The sequence below is a fragment of the Tetrao urogallus genome (assembly GCF_951394365.1).
Source record: "Tetrao urogallus genome assembly, chromosome: 25".
NCBI classification, from domain to species: Eukaryota; Metazoa; Chordata; class Aves; order Galliformes; family Phasianidae; genus Tetrao; species Tetrao urogallus.
In genome coordinates this window covers 4755973-4775582 of record NC_136838.1, presented here as the reverse complement: position 1 = coordinate 4775582, position 19610 = coordinate 4755973, and the positions used below count along the sequence as shown (strand labels likewise).

Genomic DNA, 19610 nt, shown 5'->3' with positions numbered 1-19610 from the left:
CTGCTGTGCTCCGATGGCTCAAAACTTCTATCCCCAGACTTATCTCCATGTGTGACATCAGAACCCAAAAATATCAAGGCCTGATGACAACAGGAGTTATTTCAGCAGGACTGACACACTGTGGGGACAGACGGTGCAAGAGCTCTGTTTTCCTGTCTTGCTCACTTTTGCAACACGCTGGCAGAGGTGAATGGGAATGTTTTTGTCCTTTCTAAAGTAACTGAGCTCTGTTGTGATGAAGCAGCTCTCTTTTTTCCAAGCACTGCTTTGTGACAGTATGGCCAGGGGGCTCCAGATTAATAAAGTGGATTTTCTTTGCATCAAACGTAAGATCTTTTTTCTTTTTTGGATGGAGGGAAGGAACACAAACGTAGCAGCAAAAAGCAGCAGCTGCAATGGTTGGAAGATAGAGCCAGCCAAAATCAAGCTAGAAAAGAAGAGTTTGTTTCCAGCACAGTGTGTGTGTCCACATGCACGTGCTGCTGCCGGCAGAGCTGATGTGGAGGAGCTCAGAGCTCCCTGCATGTAGCTGGGGCATCTCCAGGAGATGCAGCCCTGGAGCTCTGCCGCAGCACAAAGGCAGCTCCGAGCAGTGAGTTGTGAGCAACGTTTCGCTACAAACACCCCGTGCCTCCTAAACTTCAGAGTAATCCTTCCTAGAAGGTTTTTCCCTCGCTGAGCTCATCAAAGCTCTGCCCTCGCAAGAACCGCACACCTCCACGCTCAGCAGGGCTTCCTGCAGCACCCTGGGACGTCCCCGGGCTGCCAACGTGGGCAGGAGCACAGCGGGGGAACTCTCACCCGTGTTTCCTGTGCTGATCCTGGTGAGAGTGGCGGCCGTATGAGGACGAGGAGGCTCAGGAGATGCCCCATCCCACCCCGCTGGGCAGCTGGTACCAGAAATGTGCTGCTTCCTCCTGCTCAATCCACATAAATACATCACAGTTGGGAATTCCAGCTCTGTTTTGGGCTGAGTTCCAGCTATCTTCCCCTTTTCCCCTCCAGAACAGTGGTTACCTCCCCTTGGCCATATGGGACAGAAGCTGTTGGCTTTGTGTTGCATGGGGCATGCTGGTCTGCTGGCTCCTGACCATTTCTTCTCCCCATTCTACCGGTATTACAGTTTCTCTTCCCCGCATCCATCGTGCATTTCTATGGTCCAACATCTCATCAGCCACATGGTGACAGCCTCCAGTCCAGAGCCATTAAAAGCTTCCTCAGCAGAAGAAAGGTTCTGAGCCCAATGTTGTGGCTCTGTGGCCCACTCAGGAATCAGCAGGAGTTGTTCACAACAGACATCCACCATGACATGAGGACACTGTGGTGATGTGAGCTTATTTGCAGAGCTGGTTTCTGCATCACACGCAGCCCTACAAAGCAGAGCCTGAAGGACTCAGGACAAACCCCACAGAGACTGTGGAATGGGGCATGGCCAAAGGGCAGCTTTTGGTGGAACACGGCAAACCTGGTTGCAGTAATGCAGGGACTGGTTGGTGTCAGTGCTTCCTACAAAGGCAGCATGCAGACCATGGCTGTGCTGTGCTCACGGGGAGGGCGAGGTGTCCTATTTAGGGTGAGCAATCCAAGCCTTCTGCTGGGCTCTGGGAGGCTGCAGAGCGCCGTGTATGAAGCACCTGCAGGGAGGAGTCTGGGGCTGTGATTCTTCACCTCTTTTTCTTGGGGGGGCATGGGGGCACGGCTCCATCATTGCTTTTACATTGGTCTACAGCAAGGGAAGACCACTTATAGCTAATTCTCAGGGCCTGCAGAGCATCAGGGCAATACACTGGAAAAGCTCCAAAGAGAAATGACGACCATTTGTGTGGCTGAAAGTGAAAAGGATGAAGAAGCCTTTGGCGCACATTGAGAGGGAACCATCTTGTTTTTCTGATACTCTTGAAAAGAAACAAGCAGCTGCTTTTGATTTTCTCCATCATACAGCACCAGGGCTTCAGCAGGGCTTGGCCATTGGGCTGCATGATGCTGAAGAGTCCCGTGTCCCTGTGCCATCAGTGGCACCACACAGACACAGCAGTAGGACAAAAACCCCCACGAGCAGAGAGAGCCCTGAGTGCTAATTAGCAACAATGATAATACAGAACCTGCCCATTTTAAAGCTGGATTACCTTATTAGCTATCTTTAGATCAACAGCAAGCGGGTGTCTATTGATTCCTAGGGCATTTATCCTCCACGTGCACGGGGCCAAGGCTGAGCATGGCACTAAGGACAAATCGACCTCTTCTATTATTCTGTAGAAACCTGCAGCCTTACAGTCCATGTAGAAACACCTTTGGGCAAACCAGATTATTTTGACTTTGGACAACATCATTCATGAAACTCTGCACCACAAACTTGGTCTGAAGGAAACCACACATGATTTGACTCCTTTATCTTGTATCAGTGGCGGAGAGCTCAGTGCGGTTACAGTTCTCCTCATTTCTGAGAAGAGAGGATCATATTTAATCATTGTGTCAGTTGGCAGAAACACCATGTTTGTAGTGAAATGCTAAAAAACAGCACATTTATCTTTCCCTTGATCAAGATTCATACGATAGGAGCTCTTAACGTTTAAACTCATCAGTCATGAAACTCTGTAGGGCTCAGCTATCCCTCTTGTTTACTGTAACTTATTCTAAAGAATGAGCTGACCTCTCTTGCCTAATATAACAAATACAATATCAGTAATATCCACCCAAGGGTATTAGTTCCCTGGCAGACTCCTGCTTTGGCTCTAAGATATTATTCCTGGACCTTTTTTTTTTTTTTTTTTTTTGCAGTGGGACATCAGCTATTTTGCTTCACTGAGCAGCATATTTCAAAACACGAAGAGCCTGCAGGGGTTGCCTCATAGCATGTCCTTATCAGCTGCAGAAATGGAGGAGCCAAGAGAAACATGGAGGCAGAGAGATGCTGAACTCAAGGAGTGCTGAGGTTCCTCCTCAGACCCACATGAGGAGCCTGAAAGATTTCAGCCACTGCTTTCTGCAGCGATCCCATCGCGTCTGCTTGCAGCATGGAAATCTCAGAGAGCTGCTGTTTCTTACAGCACCCACCTCTCACACAGCCCTCATACTGACCTGCTCTGATCCATGTTATTTTATGGGCACTGGCTTGTGCTGTGGTATCCAGAAGTCCAGAAACTCCCCCATGCATCAAAGCGAACGAACACCACAGAGAAACGGCAGCCCTTGCCCTAAAGAGCTCACTTCTCACTCACCTCTAAACCTATCAGGGCTTTCATCTCTTTTTTCATCAGTTTCTGTACAACACCCACCATGCTCAGACACGGCAGTGGCAGCAAGGGCTGAAGGAGGCAATACATAATGACCACCGGTGAGATGTGGCGTGCTCGGTGCATTCTCGGACAGCAGCTTCAAATGTGACGACGTCTGAGAACGGCACTGCTGCAGAAAAGGCTCCTTGTGCTCTCAGGGACCACCAGGAGGAGATGGCAGCACCCAATCCCGCTGCCTGACCCAGCATCAAAAATGAGCACTGCCACAACCTCTCAGTTGGTGCTGTGTCAGCTCAGACCCTGCACTGGGTGCTGCATGGCAGCCCACAGCTCGTGGGAGCGTTGCTTTCGTGGAGGTTGGAGTTTCAGTGGTTTCTAACGACTGTTCAGTTGACAGCAAAGTGTGGAGGAGTTGAAAAGTCAGCTGTGAGCTTGGCAAACCCCAACCAAACAGGCCGAGGAAGCGCCGGTACACAGAGCAGAGCACAGCCCATATCGTGCCCCTAGAATGACTCTTCACACCCCTGTTGCTAAGTTTAGGTCTGGGAGTGTATTTTTTTTTTTCCTCCTTAAAGTCATAGAATCACAGAATGGTTGGGTTGGAAAGGACCTCACAGACCATCCTGTTCCAACCTCCTGCCATGGGCAGGGACACCTCCCTTTAGACCAGGCTGCCCAAAGCCCCATCCATGGCCTCGAGCCCCTCCAGGAACGGGGCACCCACAGCTCTCTGGGAAGCCTGTGCCAGTGCAATGAAATAATGAAAATACAATAAAACGTTTAATTCCAAGAGATGTCTTTGCACAGACATCTCCATCTATAGAGTCAAGAGTCCAACTGAAGATTTCTACCAATGCATCTCAAATAAAACCCCCATTTTTATCTATACATTTCTCTGTCTCCAGAGGCTGCCCTCTCTCCCATCCTGGTTTACCTAAGAAGTGAATTGAACGTCCAGTTAGAACAAATGGAGAACTAATGCTCAGTTGATTTAATACTTTGGTACTAACCTTGATTGGATCCAGCTACAAACTCTAAAGACATCATGAAGCGGTAGCAGTGCTTTATTTCATCTGTTACACTGTACTGAAGTATTTTGAGCATCTCAGGAAGGCATCCTTGGGCATGATATGATGGGCAAATGAGCATCTACAAAGATCTGCGCTACATCTGCTCCATGAAATGCCATTTCTATGCCATGGTCCCCAGGCTGGGAACCCAGAAAAAGGGCAGATCGAGGATATATATCGAGGAAACAAAGAAACAAAGAAAACAAAAACAAGAATTGGGGTGAGAGAGGTGGGGATCTTCATCTCTTGAAGATTTTTCTGCAGGTGGCTTCAGTTTCAAAATCACTGATGTCCTTTACTACCAAGAATGCGGCTGTCCACAGCCCCTTGAGGTTTACTGATGAACTGTTAAGCTGCTGAAGCTAAAAGCAGCACTTTGTAGAGATGCATCACCTGCAGAGCAGCCTGGGGGACTCGGTGATGGCTTTGAAACGAGCAAACAGAGCAACAACAAAGAACAGGAGCTGCAGTCTCTGAAACGCTGCTCAGAGCACGAAGGCAGTGAAAAATAATGCTTTGTTAACTTCTTGTTTAGGAAAAAAGCAGAACACTTCCCCTAATGACACATTCACTGACAGTGCTGCTTTGATGACTCCTTCACACTGGTGAATCATGGATGGAAGTGCAGGGACAAACTGTTCCTGTCCAAAGGCCGCCAGCCCGATGCTTCCCTGTCACCCAACAGAAGGTGCTGCTCCTCCTCCCGCTTCCTAACACACCACGGCCATCAGAAATTCAGCTGGGCCAACATTTGCAGCTCCGCTCAGCCCAGGGTCACCACAACGCTGAGCTGCCCCAGGAGCTCGCCAGGCTTCCTTCCACAGCGCTCCCGCTAACGCAGCTCGTACAGCTGGACATTTCCCTTTGCGGTTCTTTCCAAATTCCTTACATTTTAGATTATATATCCTCGATTTTGATCTTTTGCTTTAAAAATGCATTCATTTGAAGCTTAATAGCGAAGGCTCAGTGCATCTGCCAGAGTTCCTGGCACAGCTAGTGTCCTGCAGGAGCCATTACTTTCCAGTGAGTCTCTAGAATTGCTTATTTACTTTCATTCGTATGCCAAAAATATTTTAAAATCAGGACAGTTTTTTCCAGTTACACAATCACCAGAAATATCTTGAATCCATACGCTTCCACTGTGGTTCAATAGTTAATCTGAAAGCAGTCAAAACAATTTATGAAGTATGCAAAAAGCGCTCTGTCCTGGTATGAAGGCTTCAGAAGCACAGCCCTGTGTGCTCACATCAACGAAGGCCACAAAGCCAAATCAGTTCCCACCCCATTATAGCAACACGGGGAAAAGCAACTGCAAAGCACCTTCCTGAGCAGCACCATCGCAGCCACTCACTTCCACAGAGCCCTTCTTGCCCATCCATGCTGACTTTATTTACTGTTCTTGACAAAACAATGCAACATTTGACTTCTGACAAGCCGTGAGATTTAGGATACTGTTCCATGGGAGCTTTTCAATAAATTTTAGTTAATTAAGAACATTAGTGAGCAACAATGGCTGCTCCTACGCCTTTTGATTCATCAAAAGCGCCAACAAAACACAGTTTTTTGGCTCTCCTGGTTTAAAAATCAGAGCCTCTCCCCTCCCCATCCCGGGGGCACAGGTGAGGAAGTGCACAACACCCACAGCACCATCTTCTGAAGCATCTCCTCAAAGAACTTTTTGGCGCCATTTGTTCTCCTTACTCATGCATATTTTAAATTCCCTTTTAAGTTTCAACGGTTTGCATGGGTGTAATTCAGAGCAGACTGGGGCCTTACATATTTTGCATACCAACTAGTTATGCGAGTCCAATTTCTGAAAAAGAGATTATATGAGCATTATGATGCAGTTGAGGAGTAACCCGCTGGAAAAAAAAAATACAAGAAAGGCAGAAGGATTTGCTTTTTAATTTTAAGCGCATGTTCACAAATGAAAGCGAGAGTTGTGCCCATCAACAATGGCCGGAACAGAATCAGCCCTTCTCCAAACCTACTGAGGAACCACCGCTGTAATGTGTAGGTTTGAGTTACAGGCACTTTCTGCTTTCTGTGTGTATATATATGGCATCTAGGCTCTAAACGATATTGCAAAAGTAGAAATAGCACGATAAACCTTCAAAGCTGAAATAAAAAAGAACCTGTGTTTTAACTTAGCGCTGAGTATTTATACAGCCGGCACCGTTTAGTCCGGCATGTTTGAGCGAGTGCAAGTCTGTGGTTGCAGCTCTGTGTAAAAATATTGCAGCCTGCTCCTGCTTTAGGAACTAAACTTCAGTTCCCAATAGCTCCCTCTGTAATTCTCTTTCCAAATAAAAGGAAGAACTATTCCTGGCTCGTAACGGTGTATTTCTGTGGCTTCTTGAACTATAATGAAGGCAGTCTGGAATGTTAAAAATTACATGCTCAATGCCAATTCTTAACCCAGGGTAATTTAGGCTTTAAATGTTTTGAAGTTTACATTTTGAGTCTGTTATTGTACAACTTCTTAATTAAAATGTTGCTATAGTCCAGATCACTAATGCTTCTTGCTCGAAGATCCATTAACATCCATCTCAAAACCACTGCTTGGGGAGTTCGATAATTTTGGTATCGAGGACTAAGGCCATCTGCTTGGAAAGTTATTTGGTTTTTATTTGGCTGCTTCTAATTGTAGAAATTCAAAGACATCTTTGATATCCACTGGATTCCAACAGCAGAAACATCAGTTCTCTGTCAGTAACTTGTCTCTGCTGCAGACTAAACCTTGGTGCAGTTCAGGAAATAATCTGCTGAGCTCGTCCCTGGTGAATCAGGTTGGACAGTCCCCCATGCATCACAGGGAAAACACGGACCTCTGACACTCATTACCACCTCTGTGTTTTTCCACTGAAATTTTACTACATGAGAAAAACGTGACAGCTTCACTTGGGGCTTCCAGATGTCATCATAAGTAACATCATAATGAATAACAGCAATTGTTGGGACTGATATCGGCCTGGATCTTCCTGTTGTGACCTGCAGCAGTCTGTAGGCTATGCCTTGAAATACACCTTCATATTTACGCATTTACATACGAAGGAGTGAGGCTGCAACCTGACATTCGCCCTCAGCAAAAGCTAAGAATCCTCTCATTCTGTGTGTAAACAGAGGGAACTTAGAGCAGAATCAGTGAGAGATCCCAAACGTGAACATCAACATCATAAGGATCATTTTTTGCTTCTTTTACTGGGGGAGGGCCAGAGCTGCTCCAAGTTTTGAAGGAGATTCCCTCAGGGATTCCTCAGCAACACCCCTGAAACATCCACCGGCTGTAGGAACAGCCCAGCAGGATTGCAGAGGCTTGGTGATCATTCTGCACACTGAGGGGAAGTCAGCTTTCCAGCCACCAGGATTCATGTGCTCTCATGTGCCAACAACATGGCAGCTATTTAATTACCTTCAGCCCAGGTTTAGATTCCTTTTTGGCCCAAGGCATTTGAAAATATTCACACATCTGTCTCCAAGACACAGCTTCAGTCCCAAGGCTTTAGCCATGAGCCACTAGGCAGTCTCTTGCATCCTTACCCTGAAGCAGGTCAGACGTCTCCTTAAAACCTACAGGACCCCACAGCACAAAGACCCTTACATGGGAGATAACACAGACACTGCAGTCTGGGAAGGCAGCTTTCTAACAGCTGAAAACACCCTGTCCACCCTAAGCCTGTACAAAGTACCATTGCACAGCTATTATCCAATTTCCTTGTACTAATTATTGTACCATAACAACAATTTCCAGGGAGCATCCTAGAATTCTTACACGGCACCTTCCATGCGCTGTGAATGGCCACTAAGGGCTCAGACAAGCACAAATCTCCTGTCTGAGATCCAAACCCATCAGACGAAGGGGACCCTGAAAAATCCAGATGGCCCCTATCTATCCTGTTTACACAGAGGTTTCAGCCTGACTTATCACCCTGACCTCAATATGATGTACTGAGGAGATGCAAACCCCTCTGACACAGCAGACTGAAGGTGCTCCCTTCCCACCAGCCACATGCTCTTATCATGCCAGCACGACACTTCAGCTCCATGCCTTATTTTCAGCTATGAATTTTGTTTTATTTTCAGGTCTAAGTAAAATTAAATGTTATTATTTCCACATAATCAAGGCGAAAATGGTTTCACTTTCTTTGAAGCTTTTTTATCTCCCTACAACTGGATTTGAATCTCTGACTTCATCACCACAACCCCAGAGCCATAACCACAAGGCCACATGGTCCCAGAGCTGTTTTTGGAGGTGGTAGAGATGTGAGTTATTTTTGAAGCTGCTAGCTATAAATTTCAGTTATATTTGAAGGAGGGTAGGTTGCTTTGAAAGCCCTCGGTGAGTCCATCCTTCAGCAACTACCAGGCAATTACTGAGGCCACTGGCATGGGCTGCAATGGAAGGCTGTGCTGCAGTTTCTACCATAAACCATCCAGTACAAACAAACAGCAATTGTGAACGACAGTTAAACTAATTGTCCTTGTTGGTATTACTATCCCAAGACGGGCTGTGACGCAGAAAGTCAATCTGCACAAAGTCAGTTTTTCATTACACTGAGCTCCAAATAGCATCAAAACAAGTCAATTTTAGACCGCTTGACTGCGCCTGATAAATGCAACCCAACCACCTCAATTCTTCTTTAAAAAGCCTTCACCCTGACCCTTCAGTTCATGATGCATTTTTGCACTTTTGGTTTCCTGCCTGGAAATAAATATGAATCTGCTCTTGCACACTACTTCTTCCATAAACTACACCAACAGGTAAAGTGGCAAATGCTAAGAACTGTGATTAGAACTACAAAGATTGCATTTGCAAAGTAAAGACTGCTTGCCAAAATGATTCTTTGAATTTAAAAGACTTTCTTGCCAAGATCCATCCAAAGGGGGGTGCCCCAGGCATACCCAGAGCCCAATTGTTGGGTATGGCTTGAGATAAAAGCCCCGAACGAGCAGTGAATGAACAACAGAACACACTGCTAAAACTGCAAATCATGGAATTCATCTCTTTCATTTCTAGAAACTGTTTACATTTTTCTCGTCTCACAGCAGTAACTTTCAACTGCAAAAGTTAACCACATCTGTGTGAAATGTAGATAACTTTGGGAATGAAATGATTTCAATCAGAATAAGGGTCATCTGAGAGATGGTGGTAGTTACTCATTCAAGATCATGCTTGATACAACCAGCTCCCAGTTCAGTATTTCACTGTCTGATGAAATACTGATGTAGCAAACCACAGCTGCTCAAGCAGTGTTATCAATAGCAGTAAAACAGGTGCTAATTTTACTCTCTGCCTCATGCTGTACATGGTATTTGTCACTGGAGATGCCTTCACACAATAGCCAGGGCCTGCACGCAATAGCAAAAACAAAAATGACAGAGATGGTCAACCCAAATCCAGAATCGTGTATATATTTTTATTTTTATAAGGCATAATCTAACGTAATGATTCAGGACATGACTGAGGATAATGAAGGACTGAAGAGAGTCCTTTAAGAAAGAAAGTGAAAATAGGAGGGAATTCCACAAATCAATAAGTCCGGAGTGGGATTAAATGTAATTGCCCTGGCTCAGAACTGGCCGTACCATCTCAGAATGGGATGAACTGTCCACCACACCCTCCTTTAAGTGCAAACAGAGCCCTGCAGTGCTTAAATCTGCAGGAGAATAAACATCACTTCCCAGCAAGGAAATAAAAGGGCAGGGAAATCACCGCACCGCAGTCAACCTGCAGCAGCCTGGTCTGTGTCTCCCAGCTCTGGGATGAGGCACAGCAGGTTCCTGTTCACGTCTCGGGTGCATGGATAACTTCAGGCTGGTGATGGCCCAGGTAATGATGGAAATGCTCCTCAAAAATTAGCCAATCACTGAGCTCCGCTGTTCTGGAGTTAGCATCTATGATTCCAGGTCATCGCTACCACCAGACATGGGAAGATGCTGGTGGTGAGGTTAACATAGTGTATGTACTGCACAGTATGTAAACATACTGAAAAATGTCAGCTCGGGAGAAAGCAGATCCTCCGTTTTGAAGGTCACATCTCTTCTGACACTGGAAAGCATTTCTGGAAGGATGATTCGCCTTGGAATCGCAGAGAGAAGTCAGAGGAGAAAAACCCACAGAGGACCAACACTGTGCATGGAACGCAGAGGTGAAGGCACTGATGGAGTGCAGCAGACCTGTCCTGCAGCCCCCGACGAAGCGAGTGGCCAGAGGGGCGTTCAGCCCTCCTGGAACGGTTGGAGAGCAGCTCACAACGCCATGCTGTGCGTTTCCAGGAAGGAAAGGTTGCTCCCGGAGCTTAAGAAAACCGTCACAAAAATCTCGAAGGAAAAAGGAAAAAAAAAAAAAAAAACCCAACCAACCCCACACACACAACCCACCAAACAAACAGGGAAAACATTTCACGAGAACCCATCTTTGGAAAAACATGAAAATATTTTTCCATCCAGAGAAATAACTATAAATAATGTTCGAACTATTAAAAGGGTGAGCGCAGAGAAAAAGGGCTTATTTATATAGGAGCGTTTTGTGCTGTTTCAGTCTAATTTGTCACCGATGTAGGAGCCTCATACGTTCGCTGGAGGAAATCCAGAGCTTTCAAAGGTTTTCTGTCAGGCCTTGACAAGCTGCCAGCTTTTTTAATGGAGCCGAGCAGTCTCAAGCCTGTTGTTCTCAGAGATTTTGCGAGCCAGGGCCGCATGTTAGCAGGAAACAGAGCCAAGTGGGCTTCCTGAGCGTCTGAGAGAGGAAACACTGTAATAAGCATGGAGGCTGTGGTTAAAAATAACCCCGGTATATAAGGGCCGGCAGGATCCCCTCGCGCTCACTCACACACGCCGCTGCCTCTTGGCCGGCTGCTGCGCGCCGATTCCATGCGAATGAGACATCGCCATGGCGGAGAGCAGGTGGCTCTGAGCGAAGGGAGGCGCAGAACCGCCTGGGGAGGCGCAGGGCGCAGGCTGCCCTCCTTCGTGCCCTTCTGCCTCCTGCGGGGCAGAGCGCGGCCGGGCCGCAGCATTTCGGTAACTAACTTTAGGGCGAAGTAAAAGTTGTGCTGAAAAATAACCCTGTTCTCTGCGATGTGAAACCCAGAAAAAGGGAAGAGGGTGAATCACACCGCTCTTGAGCAAGAGGAGAAAGGGCCCCCGAATTGTCACCACCCCCGGGCCCAGCACAGGCCAAGCAGAGACCAATGCAGCAACCGCACAGCAGCACCAATCTGCGCCCCGCAGTGCCGGCGCTTTGCTCGTGCCGAGCCGCGGCCACTATCAGCGTGCTCAGCGTGCAGAGCCCCAGCCCTTCAGCCCTTCTCTCCCAAAGGCAACCATTTTATTTGCAAATATGGGGTGAAATCCTGACTGTTGCTGGGCAAATTTGTGCCCCGTTTTCCCTGCCGAAACCGAACACTAAAATCCACACTGAACGCCACTCTGAACCCTTCTTTGTAGCTCGCGTTATGCTGTAATTGGCAAAACACATTCTTCCCAGGCTTGTATTTTTATTGCAAACATTTATTTGGCACTTTGTGTGGCAAATGAAAAGAAAATTTCACAACTCGTTCTACAAAGTTGCATTGTACGAGGCCGTCTCTCAAAAAGAATCGCATTGCTCAAGAATAGCTGTAACCGTTCAAGGGATTTCAACAGTGTTCTGCTCTTGAACTGTAATTGCTGTATATATGTATCTGCTATAGCACCAAATATCAATAACTTTGACTGTTGTCAAACCTGAAGTTTGGCACTTAATTGCACCATGGAGCTTGTTGTCAGCACTGTGACATTCCTTGAGGGCACATCAGCTGAGCTATGTGGTGCGCAGATAAATGAGCAGGACTTCTGTTTCTGGAGAGAAGGCATTTCTACGCAGCACAAAGCACAGTTCCTCAGATCAGAGGCAGCCAGGAATTTCAATGTATAAATACCCAAAAAGGATGGCTTTTATAGCTCAAAAAAAGAAAAAAAGTAGCTGCAACAGACGTAATCCTGCAGGAAACAGCATGTCCCAGAATATCTGACTGAGATTTCAAAGCTTAATCGTGATGATACAACTAATTGCGATGATGGGAAATATAAATATATGTACCATTCTGAATGCAGTGATGTAAGTCTGAGAAGGACTTCACAGCCCAGGAAGACACATGAGATCAGCTGCTCTACCCATACAGCCTACCATGCAGAGATGCCAGTCTTCCTCTCCCTGGCTAATTCACTACGCTCTGATTCATACTTCCATGTATTCAAACAGGGAAAGTAATTCCAGGCGGCAGCAATACCAATTAACAGTGTCACAGTTAACGAAATGCTTGCTCCAGTATTTCCCATTACACAACTGCAGGACATATGACTAATAAGTAATACAGGTGCAGTACAAAGAAGGCATTTTATAAATGAGAACTGAACCCCACATGCTCATCACGCTAAACAAGGCTTTCCACCCTACACCCTATATGAACTCCTACTTGGAGTATTTGGTGACTTATCCTCTACTTATCAGATATAACCACCACCTATAAAAATGCTCTGCATGTCAATGACAGGAGATTAAAAAAAAAAGCTTTCTGAGTAATGCTCTGCTCGCGTCTGACTTTGAGCTTTGTCCAGTTGTCCCTCCCCATCCCCCAGTTAAAAACTGTGAACTTCAAAGTGACAAAAACTGTGCTAAGAAAGCCATCTGCATCTGCCACGCTGACTCAGACTGCAACAGATCTTACAAATTAAAAAGAAAAGCACATCTGATTGGTTCTTTGAAGTTCCCTCAAACAGAATTTTTTCCTGCATTAATTAAACCCCAAACACAGTTCTTACTCCTAAACCCAGTTAACTTTGCACGCCTTACAACATTACTAATGATCCCAAATGGACACAAGAGATAATACATCATTTTACTTTTTTTCCTGCCTTCTCCAATAAACGATTCCTAAAACAAAGTCCAGGAAAGAAGCAACAAGTCTGAAATCTCACAATACCATTCTTACCTTGTTCCAGGACAAAGTGGGATTTTTCCTTCCACCATGCTCTGTCTCAAAGCTCCCAAAGCAACACAAATGCTCCTCATGGGCTGCATTAATGCTGCTGTGCTGATACAGCTCACCTGGGTGAAAGCACACCAGGTGTTTTCTGGCCTCTATCACAACCCCACTGTTCCACCTCCTGATTACTGACACCGCAATAAAAACTACTTGGAAACAATAGAAAACTGTAGCTCATAACTTGTGCCTGATAATTTAGGCAGTTTCACTGATAAACGTGACAGTACAGTTTTTGAAACTGTGGTATCATTTCACAGTTCTGTACAAGAAAAGAAAGATTCATCAAATGTGTTTTTAATTGACAGCTGAAAGGGACATCTGCAATCCAACAACACGCACGTGTCAGAAGTGCTGGCAGAAGCACAACTGCACACCTAATCAAAGCTGGTAATTAAAAAACTGGGGCAAACTCCGTGGGTCTGAAGAGCCCCCGAACCGAAAATGACAAAAGAAGATTTATAGCTGAACGCTGTCATCCTTCACAAGGCAAACTTGAGTTAAAATACATAATCACAATAAAATTCACAAAACATCTGAATTTTGCATGATTCACTGAACCATTACCGTACTTTAATCACAGGGGCAGTATTTCCTCGTGCATTTCTGAGAAAGCTTTTATAGTAGACTTATTTATTGAGATGGACTTTAAGCTTAATTTTCCTTTGTGCCCAGGGAAGTCTGCAGTGGTTGAAAGTATCAGCAACGGCTGATGTTTGTTCACCTTCCAGATGAGTTAATAAGGCTTCACCAGAGTGAATTAGGATTGCCATCGGAACGAGTGGACGTGATAGACCTGTCAATAGTAATGCTGAAAAAGCAGAAGTAAGCACTACAAAATATTTCTGTTCTCTCTTTGAGAAGAAGCCAGATGCTGCATTCAGATCAGACAATAATGATGTTGAAATACTTTCCATTCCAGTAACTAAGGAGGATGTTAAAACAACTGCTGCTCAGCTCAAACAAGATTAAGTTGCCAGGTCTGGGTAACTTATAAGTGAGTGTTTCAGAAGAACCAACTAAGGACATATCCAGATGGTTAATGTTTATTATCAATCAATTTCGGAACAGTGGGGAAGCCCCAGGTGACTTGAAGAATGTTAATATTATGTCAATATATTTTAACAGGGTAAACAGAACGGCCCACATAGGCTCCTCTGCGCCATAAAAACGTGGGCAAAATACTGGAGAGATTTGATACGTTACAAGAATGATGAACAGAATTGCTTTAGTTAATGACAATGGCTTTTAACTGCGCTTTAAATAAGGCAGCAGTGTTGATGCAACGAGCCACTCGTGCCTTGTGCAATGTGATTTTCACATTAAGAAACAAGAACATGACAAATCAATATGGTGCGCACGCACACATTGGCCCAAACATAAGTTGGCACATCTTGAAAGCTAATTTAATTTTTAATCCAGCAGGTTTATTAGTTCTTTATCTCTTTCAGGGCCACTTACAATTCAGCATTGTTAACAATGACCTGGAAGAAAACAGAAATCGTTACTGATAAAGTCGTAGATGGCAAAGATCAAGGAAGTGCTGCAGAGATGGCTGCTGTCAGACGCCTCAGAGGGAAAGGTTTTAAGAACACACACACAGCTGAGAAGGAAATCACAGACACACAAAAAGGAAAATGTGCCGTATCAAAGGCGTGATGAGCGCCAGGAGCTCCATGCTATCAAAGAGATGGAGGTCTGCCTTCGCCTTTAGGTCCTCGTACAGGAAAAGCTCTGGTAAAAACGGCTCTTTTATCAAATTAATTTGTGATGTTACTTTAATTACCAAAAAAAGGCCTATGGGATTAAATCACTCTTCAATATTGAGAGATGCCTATCTTAAAAACACCTGTACAGTTCCTTCATGTGGTAGTTCACATCATTTTACTGACTTCTTCTTTGATATCAGACTTTTGAAAACACGAATTCAGAGTCTGAGAAAGAAAGAAAGAAAGAAAGAGTCAACAGAATGGTGGCAGTTTGGGACAGAGATACGGCGCCTGTGCCTCCTGCGCACACAGTGCTTGGTCACAGCATCTGCCATGATAGAAGCTGAGGTGCAGCAGGACGCCCTGAGAACCATCCCACGTGAAAGCAGCTCTGTTTGTTTGTTTGTTTGAGTTGTGTGATGACTCAGAGCCGCAGAAGCCAGGTGACGTGTGGGCATCTCCCCAACCGCTCCAGCTGCAGTTTCACCACGGGTGCACTTCATCGCCCCGGCTCTCAATCCTTTATTTCGTGACTACAATCCCTTCACAAGTTTCCCTTGATGTAAAAGCAACAACAGAGATCAGCAGCAACACCTCAAAAAACCAACGCTGTCGTTCAGAAATTGTAGAGCCTGTGTTTGCTTTGGCTGGAAGACAAATCACACATCATTTAGTTCTCCTCTACCCACGACAGATTAAGAAATACTTCTAATCTCACATTCTTTGCTTCTCCACACCAGTGGCATCACTTCTTTCCTATGCGGCCGTTAGTGAGATCAGTGCCAGGGTCTCCATATCAGACATTTTAAATAACCATTGCGTACAGCAATACACAAATAAATTAATGAAGCCGGAAAATGTCAGCACAGCGATTGCAGATCCAAGGAAGGTCATGGCAGAGCTGTGCCCAATTTGTACAGCACGGTGACTCACAGCGTAAATAAATTCTCACACGCCTCTCACCAGGTTTAATATAGCTATCGTCTGGTAGCTCTGTAGCCTTATTGGAAAACAAAAAGAAACGAAAGGCAGTGAATCCATTATTTCACCAACTCAGCTTTCATCCTCCCTGCCCATTAAACGTCCCTTTTATGAAAAGAAAAGGGACGCAGCTGGGTGACAGAGCTCTGCTACCAACAAATGTCCTCACAGCGCCGACTGGAAGGCAGCGTCCGGCCGAGCTGCTGCGAACGTACATGGAGTTGTATATCCTAGAAACAAAATATTTTGCTATAGCTGTTGCTGAAATCACAAGCACATAAACTGACACAGACATTCAGGGTGTGTTATCGAGGGAACATTCACATTCATTCTGAATTCATCAGAGTGTATTTTCTTGGCTGACTCACAGCGCCATATATACGTATTGTGCACTTACTAACATTTTATTAGAGGAAAAGAGTTTACATTGAAAGATTACACAAGTGTGACATTGCACAGCGATGAGTCACACATCTTTGTGTACTTCGTTACCATGCATTCGGTGTATTGATTCTGCTCCAGTCACAGAAGTTTGGCTGCTCCTCCTGGCCATCCTGCGAACTTTCAGAGTAAAAAGTATAGAAAGTTATACAAGAGATATTTGTTATGTTAAAACATGTGCAGCTATTGAAAAGAGCATTTATTCCCCCTAGCAACTGTGCTTTCCTGGGATGGGCTTTAGCGAACACGCTCAGAATGCTCCTTGAGATCCAGAACCCATCACTCCTTCCCCTCTCGGGGCACACAGCACATAAAAGCGAGGGTTGTTCTACATTTTTTCTCATCTATAAGGCAGAAATTCTTTTAGAATTGATCGCAAAGAAAATAGGGAGGAGGTGCGGGGGAAGCGCGGCTCTTTCCCTGAAGCTGGCTTTCAAAGAATTGCTCTATCCGCAATAGATCATCATTTTTCCTCATTTCAGAATTGCCACTTTTGCTCTTTCTGTCCTGGACGGCTGCCAAGCAGCTGCGATTCTCAAAGGCAGCAGCCTGGGGCACATTATCAAAAATTACTGGAGAATCGTTCCTTAAGAGCGGGCACTGGGGCCACAGGCCGAGGCAAGGGAGCACAGCGTTCCCCTCGGAAACATTCAGCCCAAGACCAGAATTTGGCGACGGCCAAAGGAGAGCTCAGGAGCTCCTTGCGTTATCTCTGTCCTTGTAGCATAAGGAAACGTTGCTTTGGGTGCTTTGTGCAGCAAATGGGAACTGCCCGAGCCCAGAGCTCCCGCTGCTCGCACGGCTCCGGCCCAGGAAGCACCGAGCGGCTCCGACGGCACCGCCGGGAGCATCGGGGCGGAGGGCAGCCGCTGCGGGAGGGGAGCGAACCCCCACCCCCTCGCGGTGTCTGCGGGCCGTGGGCTCACCGCCGTCACCCCGCGTCACGGACGGCCCCCCACAGCCTCCGACCCCAATCCCCACGGGGGTCCCACACAGACGCAGAGCCATCAGTGCCACGCGCGGGGACCCTACACCCCCGGCACCCCGTGTCCGAAGTGTCTGTGTCTGTTTGTGTGCATGTATGCGCGTGTGTGTGGCTGTATGTGCATGTGTGTGTGCATGTATGTGCGTGTGTGCGTGTGCGTGCGTGCGTGTGCGTGCGTGTCTGTGTGTGTGCGTGTATGTGTGTGCGTGTGTGTGTGCCTGTCCGTGTGCGTGTGTCTGTGTACGTGCGTGTGCCTCTGTGTGCGCGTGTTGGGGGGGTCCCGGCTCCGCTCCCCGCGCTGGGGGCCGGTCAGGGGCCGCCGTTGGGCCCCGCTCCGCTCCGCCCCGCTCGGGCTGCGGCCGCCGCCGCGTCCTTTTATACCGGGGCTAAATTTAGGCTGCGCTCGAGCCGCTGCCTCCCCGCCCGCCCCGTCCGGGACGCGTTTCCTCCGCTCCCTGCAATTGGCCTGAGGGCGCCCGCGCCCGCGTTATAAGGTGGGAGGGCGGCTCTGCGCGCCGCGTCCCGCCCGGCCGCACCATGGCGCTGAGCGATACCATCCTGCCCTCCTTCGCCACCTTCGCCAGCCCCTGCCGCGAGAAAGCGCTCCACGAAGTGAGTGCGGCACCGGCCCGGCCCGGCCGAGCCCCGCTGAGCCCCCGCGGCTCTGCCCGCCCCGCTGCCCCCGACCCCCGCTCCCGGCCGCACCGCTAACCTTCTCCCTTTTCTTTCTTCCCCCAGAGGTGGAAGTGCGAGCAGGAGGCCAAGGCCCCCGGCGGCACCTGGGGCGACCTCTCCCCGCGCAAAGAGGATGAAGACCTCAACAACGTGCTGGATTTTATCCTTTCCATGGGCAGCGACGGCTATGGCCAGGGGGCTGCCGGCGGGGACTTTCCCCCCGCGCAAGGGGAGAGCGGAGGCTTCTACCAGACAAACCCGAACCCGGGATGCTACAACGCCCTGGAACAGGGCAGCCCCCCGCCCTACAGCGCCGGCATCGCTCCCGAGATGATCCGCCCCGAGATGGACTCTGACTACTGCCCAGCTGGCAGCGTGCACGGGCGCTTCTTCGTGACACCTAGCTTCGGGGCTCCGCAGTTTGTGGACAGCATCAAGCCCGAGCCTGACATGGACAGTTATGGGCCAGTCCTGGGTCTGGTGCCGCAGGCTTGCCCGAAGATCAAGCAGGAGGGCAGCGCGACCTGCATGATGGCCTACGAGCAGCCACGGGTGGCCAACTCCCCTCAGATCCCCGGTGCCGAGACACCACCGCTGAGCCCCGACGACCTCATGGTGAACGACTGCCACACGCAGATGATGTGCCCCTCGTCCTTCCAGCAGAGCTACCACCCGCCCTCCGGCTTCCACCACCCGCAGACCCACCTCCAGTACCAGAACACCTCCCAGTACAGCCTTTTTGAGGACAGCCTGCCCCTCCAGCCCTCAGCTCCCCGGGGCATGCTCACCCCTCCATCCTCCCCGCTGGAGCTGCTGGACTCCAAGCCAAAAAGAGGCCGGCGCTCCTGGCCCCGCAAGAGGACGGCCACGCACACGTGCACGTACGCGGGCTGTGGGAAGACCTACACCAAGAGTTCACATCTGAAGGCCCACCTGCGGACACACACAGGTAAGCTCGGCTGGGTGGGATGGCTGCCTACTGGAGTGGTTCGTGGCGGTGTGAGCTTTAATCCTGTAGTCTCCCAGTCCCCGGAGCACTCACGGCTGGGCTGTGACAGGTGGTCAGACCAAGGGCGTCTGTCTGGGGGTCAGGGCTGCTCCAAGGGCGGCTTTCAAGGCCCTTTCTCAGCGGGTTCTCAGGGCGGTAAAGGAATCGGCAGAGCGGTGTCGTGGCTCTGTAGTGGATCTGCCCGTGGAAGGGAAGGGCTTGGTGTCGTGCGCTGGGATGAGGCTGTGTGACGCTGCCCGGGGTGGGAGCACCGCGCTGAGTCACGCTCTGCTTCCCTGACAGGTGAGAAGCCGTACCACTGCAACTGGGAGGGCTGCGGCTGGAAGTTCGCCCGCTCCGACGAGCTCACGCGCCACTACCGCAAGCACACCGGGCACCGGCCCTTCCAGTGCCACCTCTGCGACCGGGCGTTCTCCAGGTCGGACCACCTGGCCCTGCACATGAAGCGGCACATGTAGCCGCGGGGCCCAGCGGACAG

At 48.2% G+C, this 19610-nt stretch overlaps 1 protein-coding gene across 1 annotated transcript; it reads left to right on the top strand.

The window, feature by feature from the left end:
* Positions 1-17967: 17967 nt before the first annotated feature.
* Positions 17968-19590, top strand: KLF2 (KLF transcription factor 2; the record flags this gene model as incomplete). The annotated part of the gene is made up of 3 exons (XM_079546580.1): positions 17968-18060; positions 18187-19072; positions 19415-19590. Exons 1-3 carry the CDS (start codon positions 17986-17988, stop codon positions 19588-19590), a joined length of 1137 nt encoding a protein of 378 aa, XP_079402706.1. The 5' UTR covers positions 17968-17985.
* Between the last annotated feature and the right edge of the window lie 20 nt (positions 19591-19610).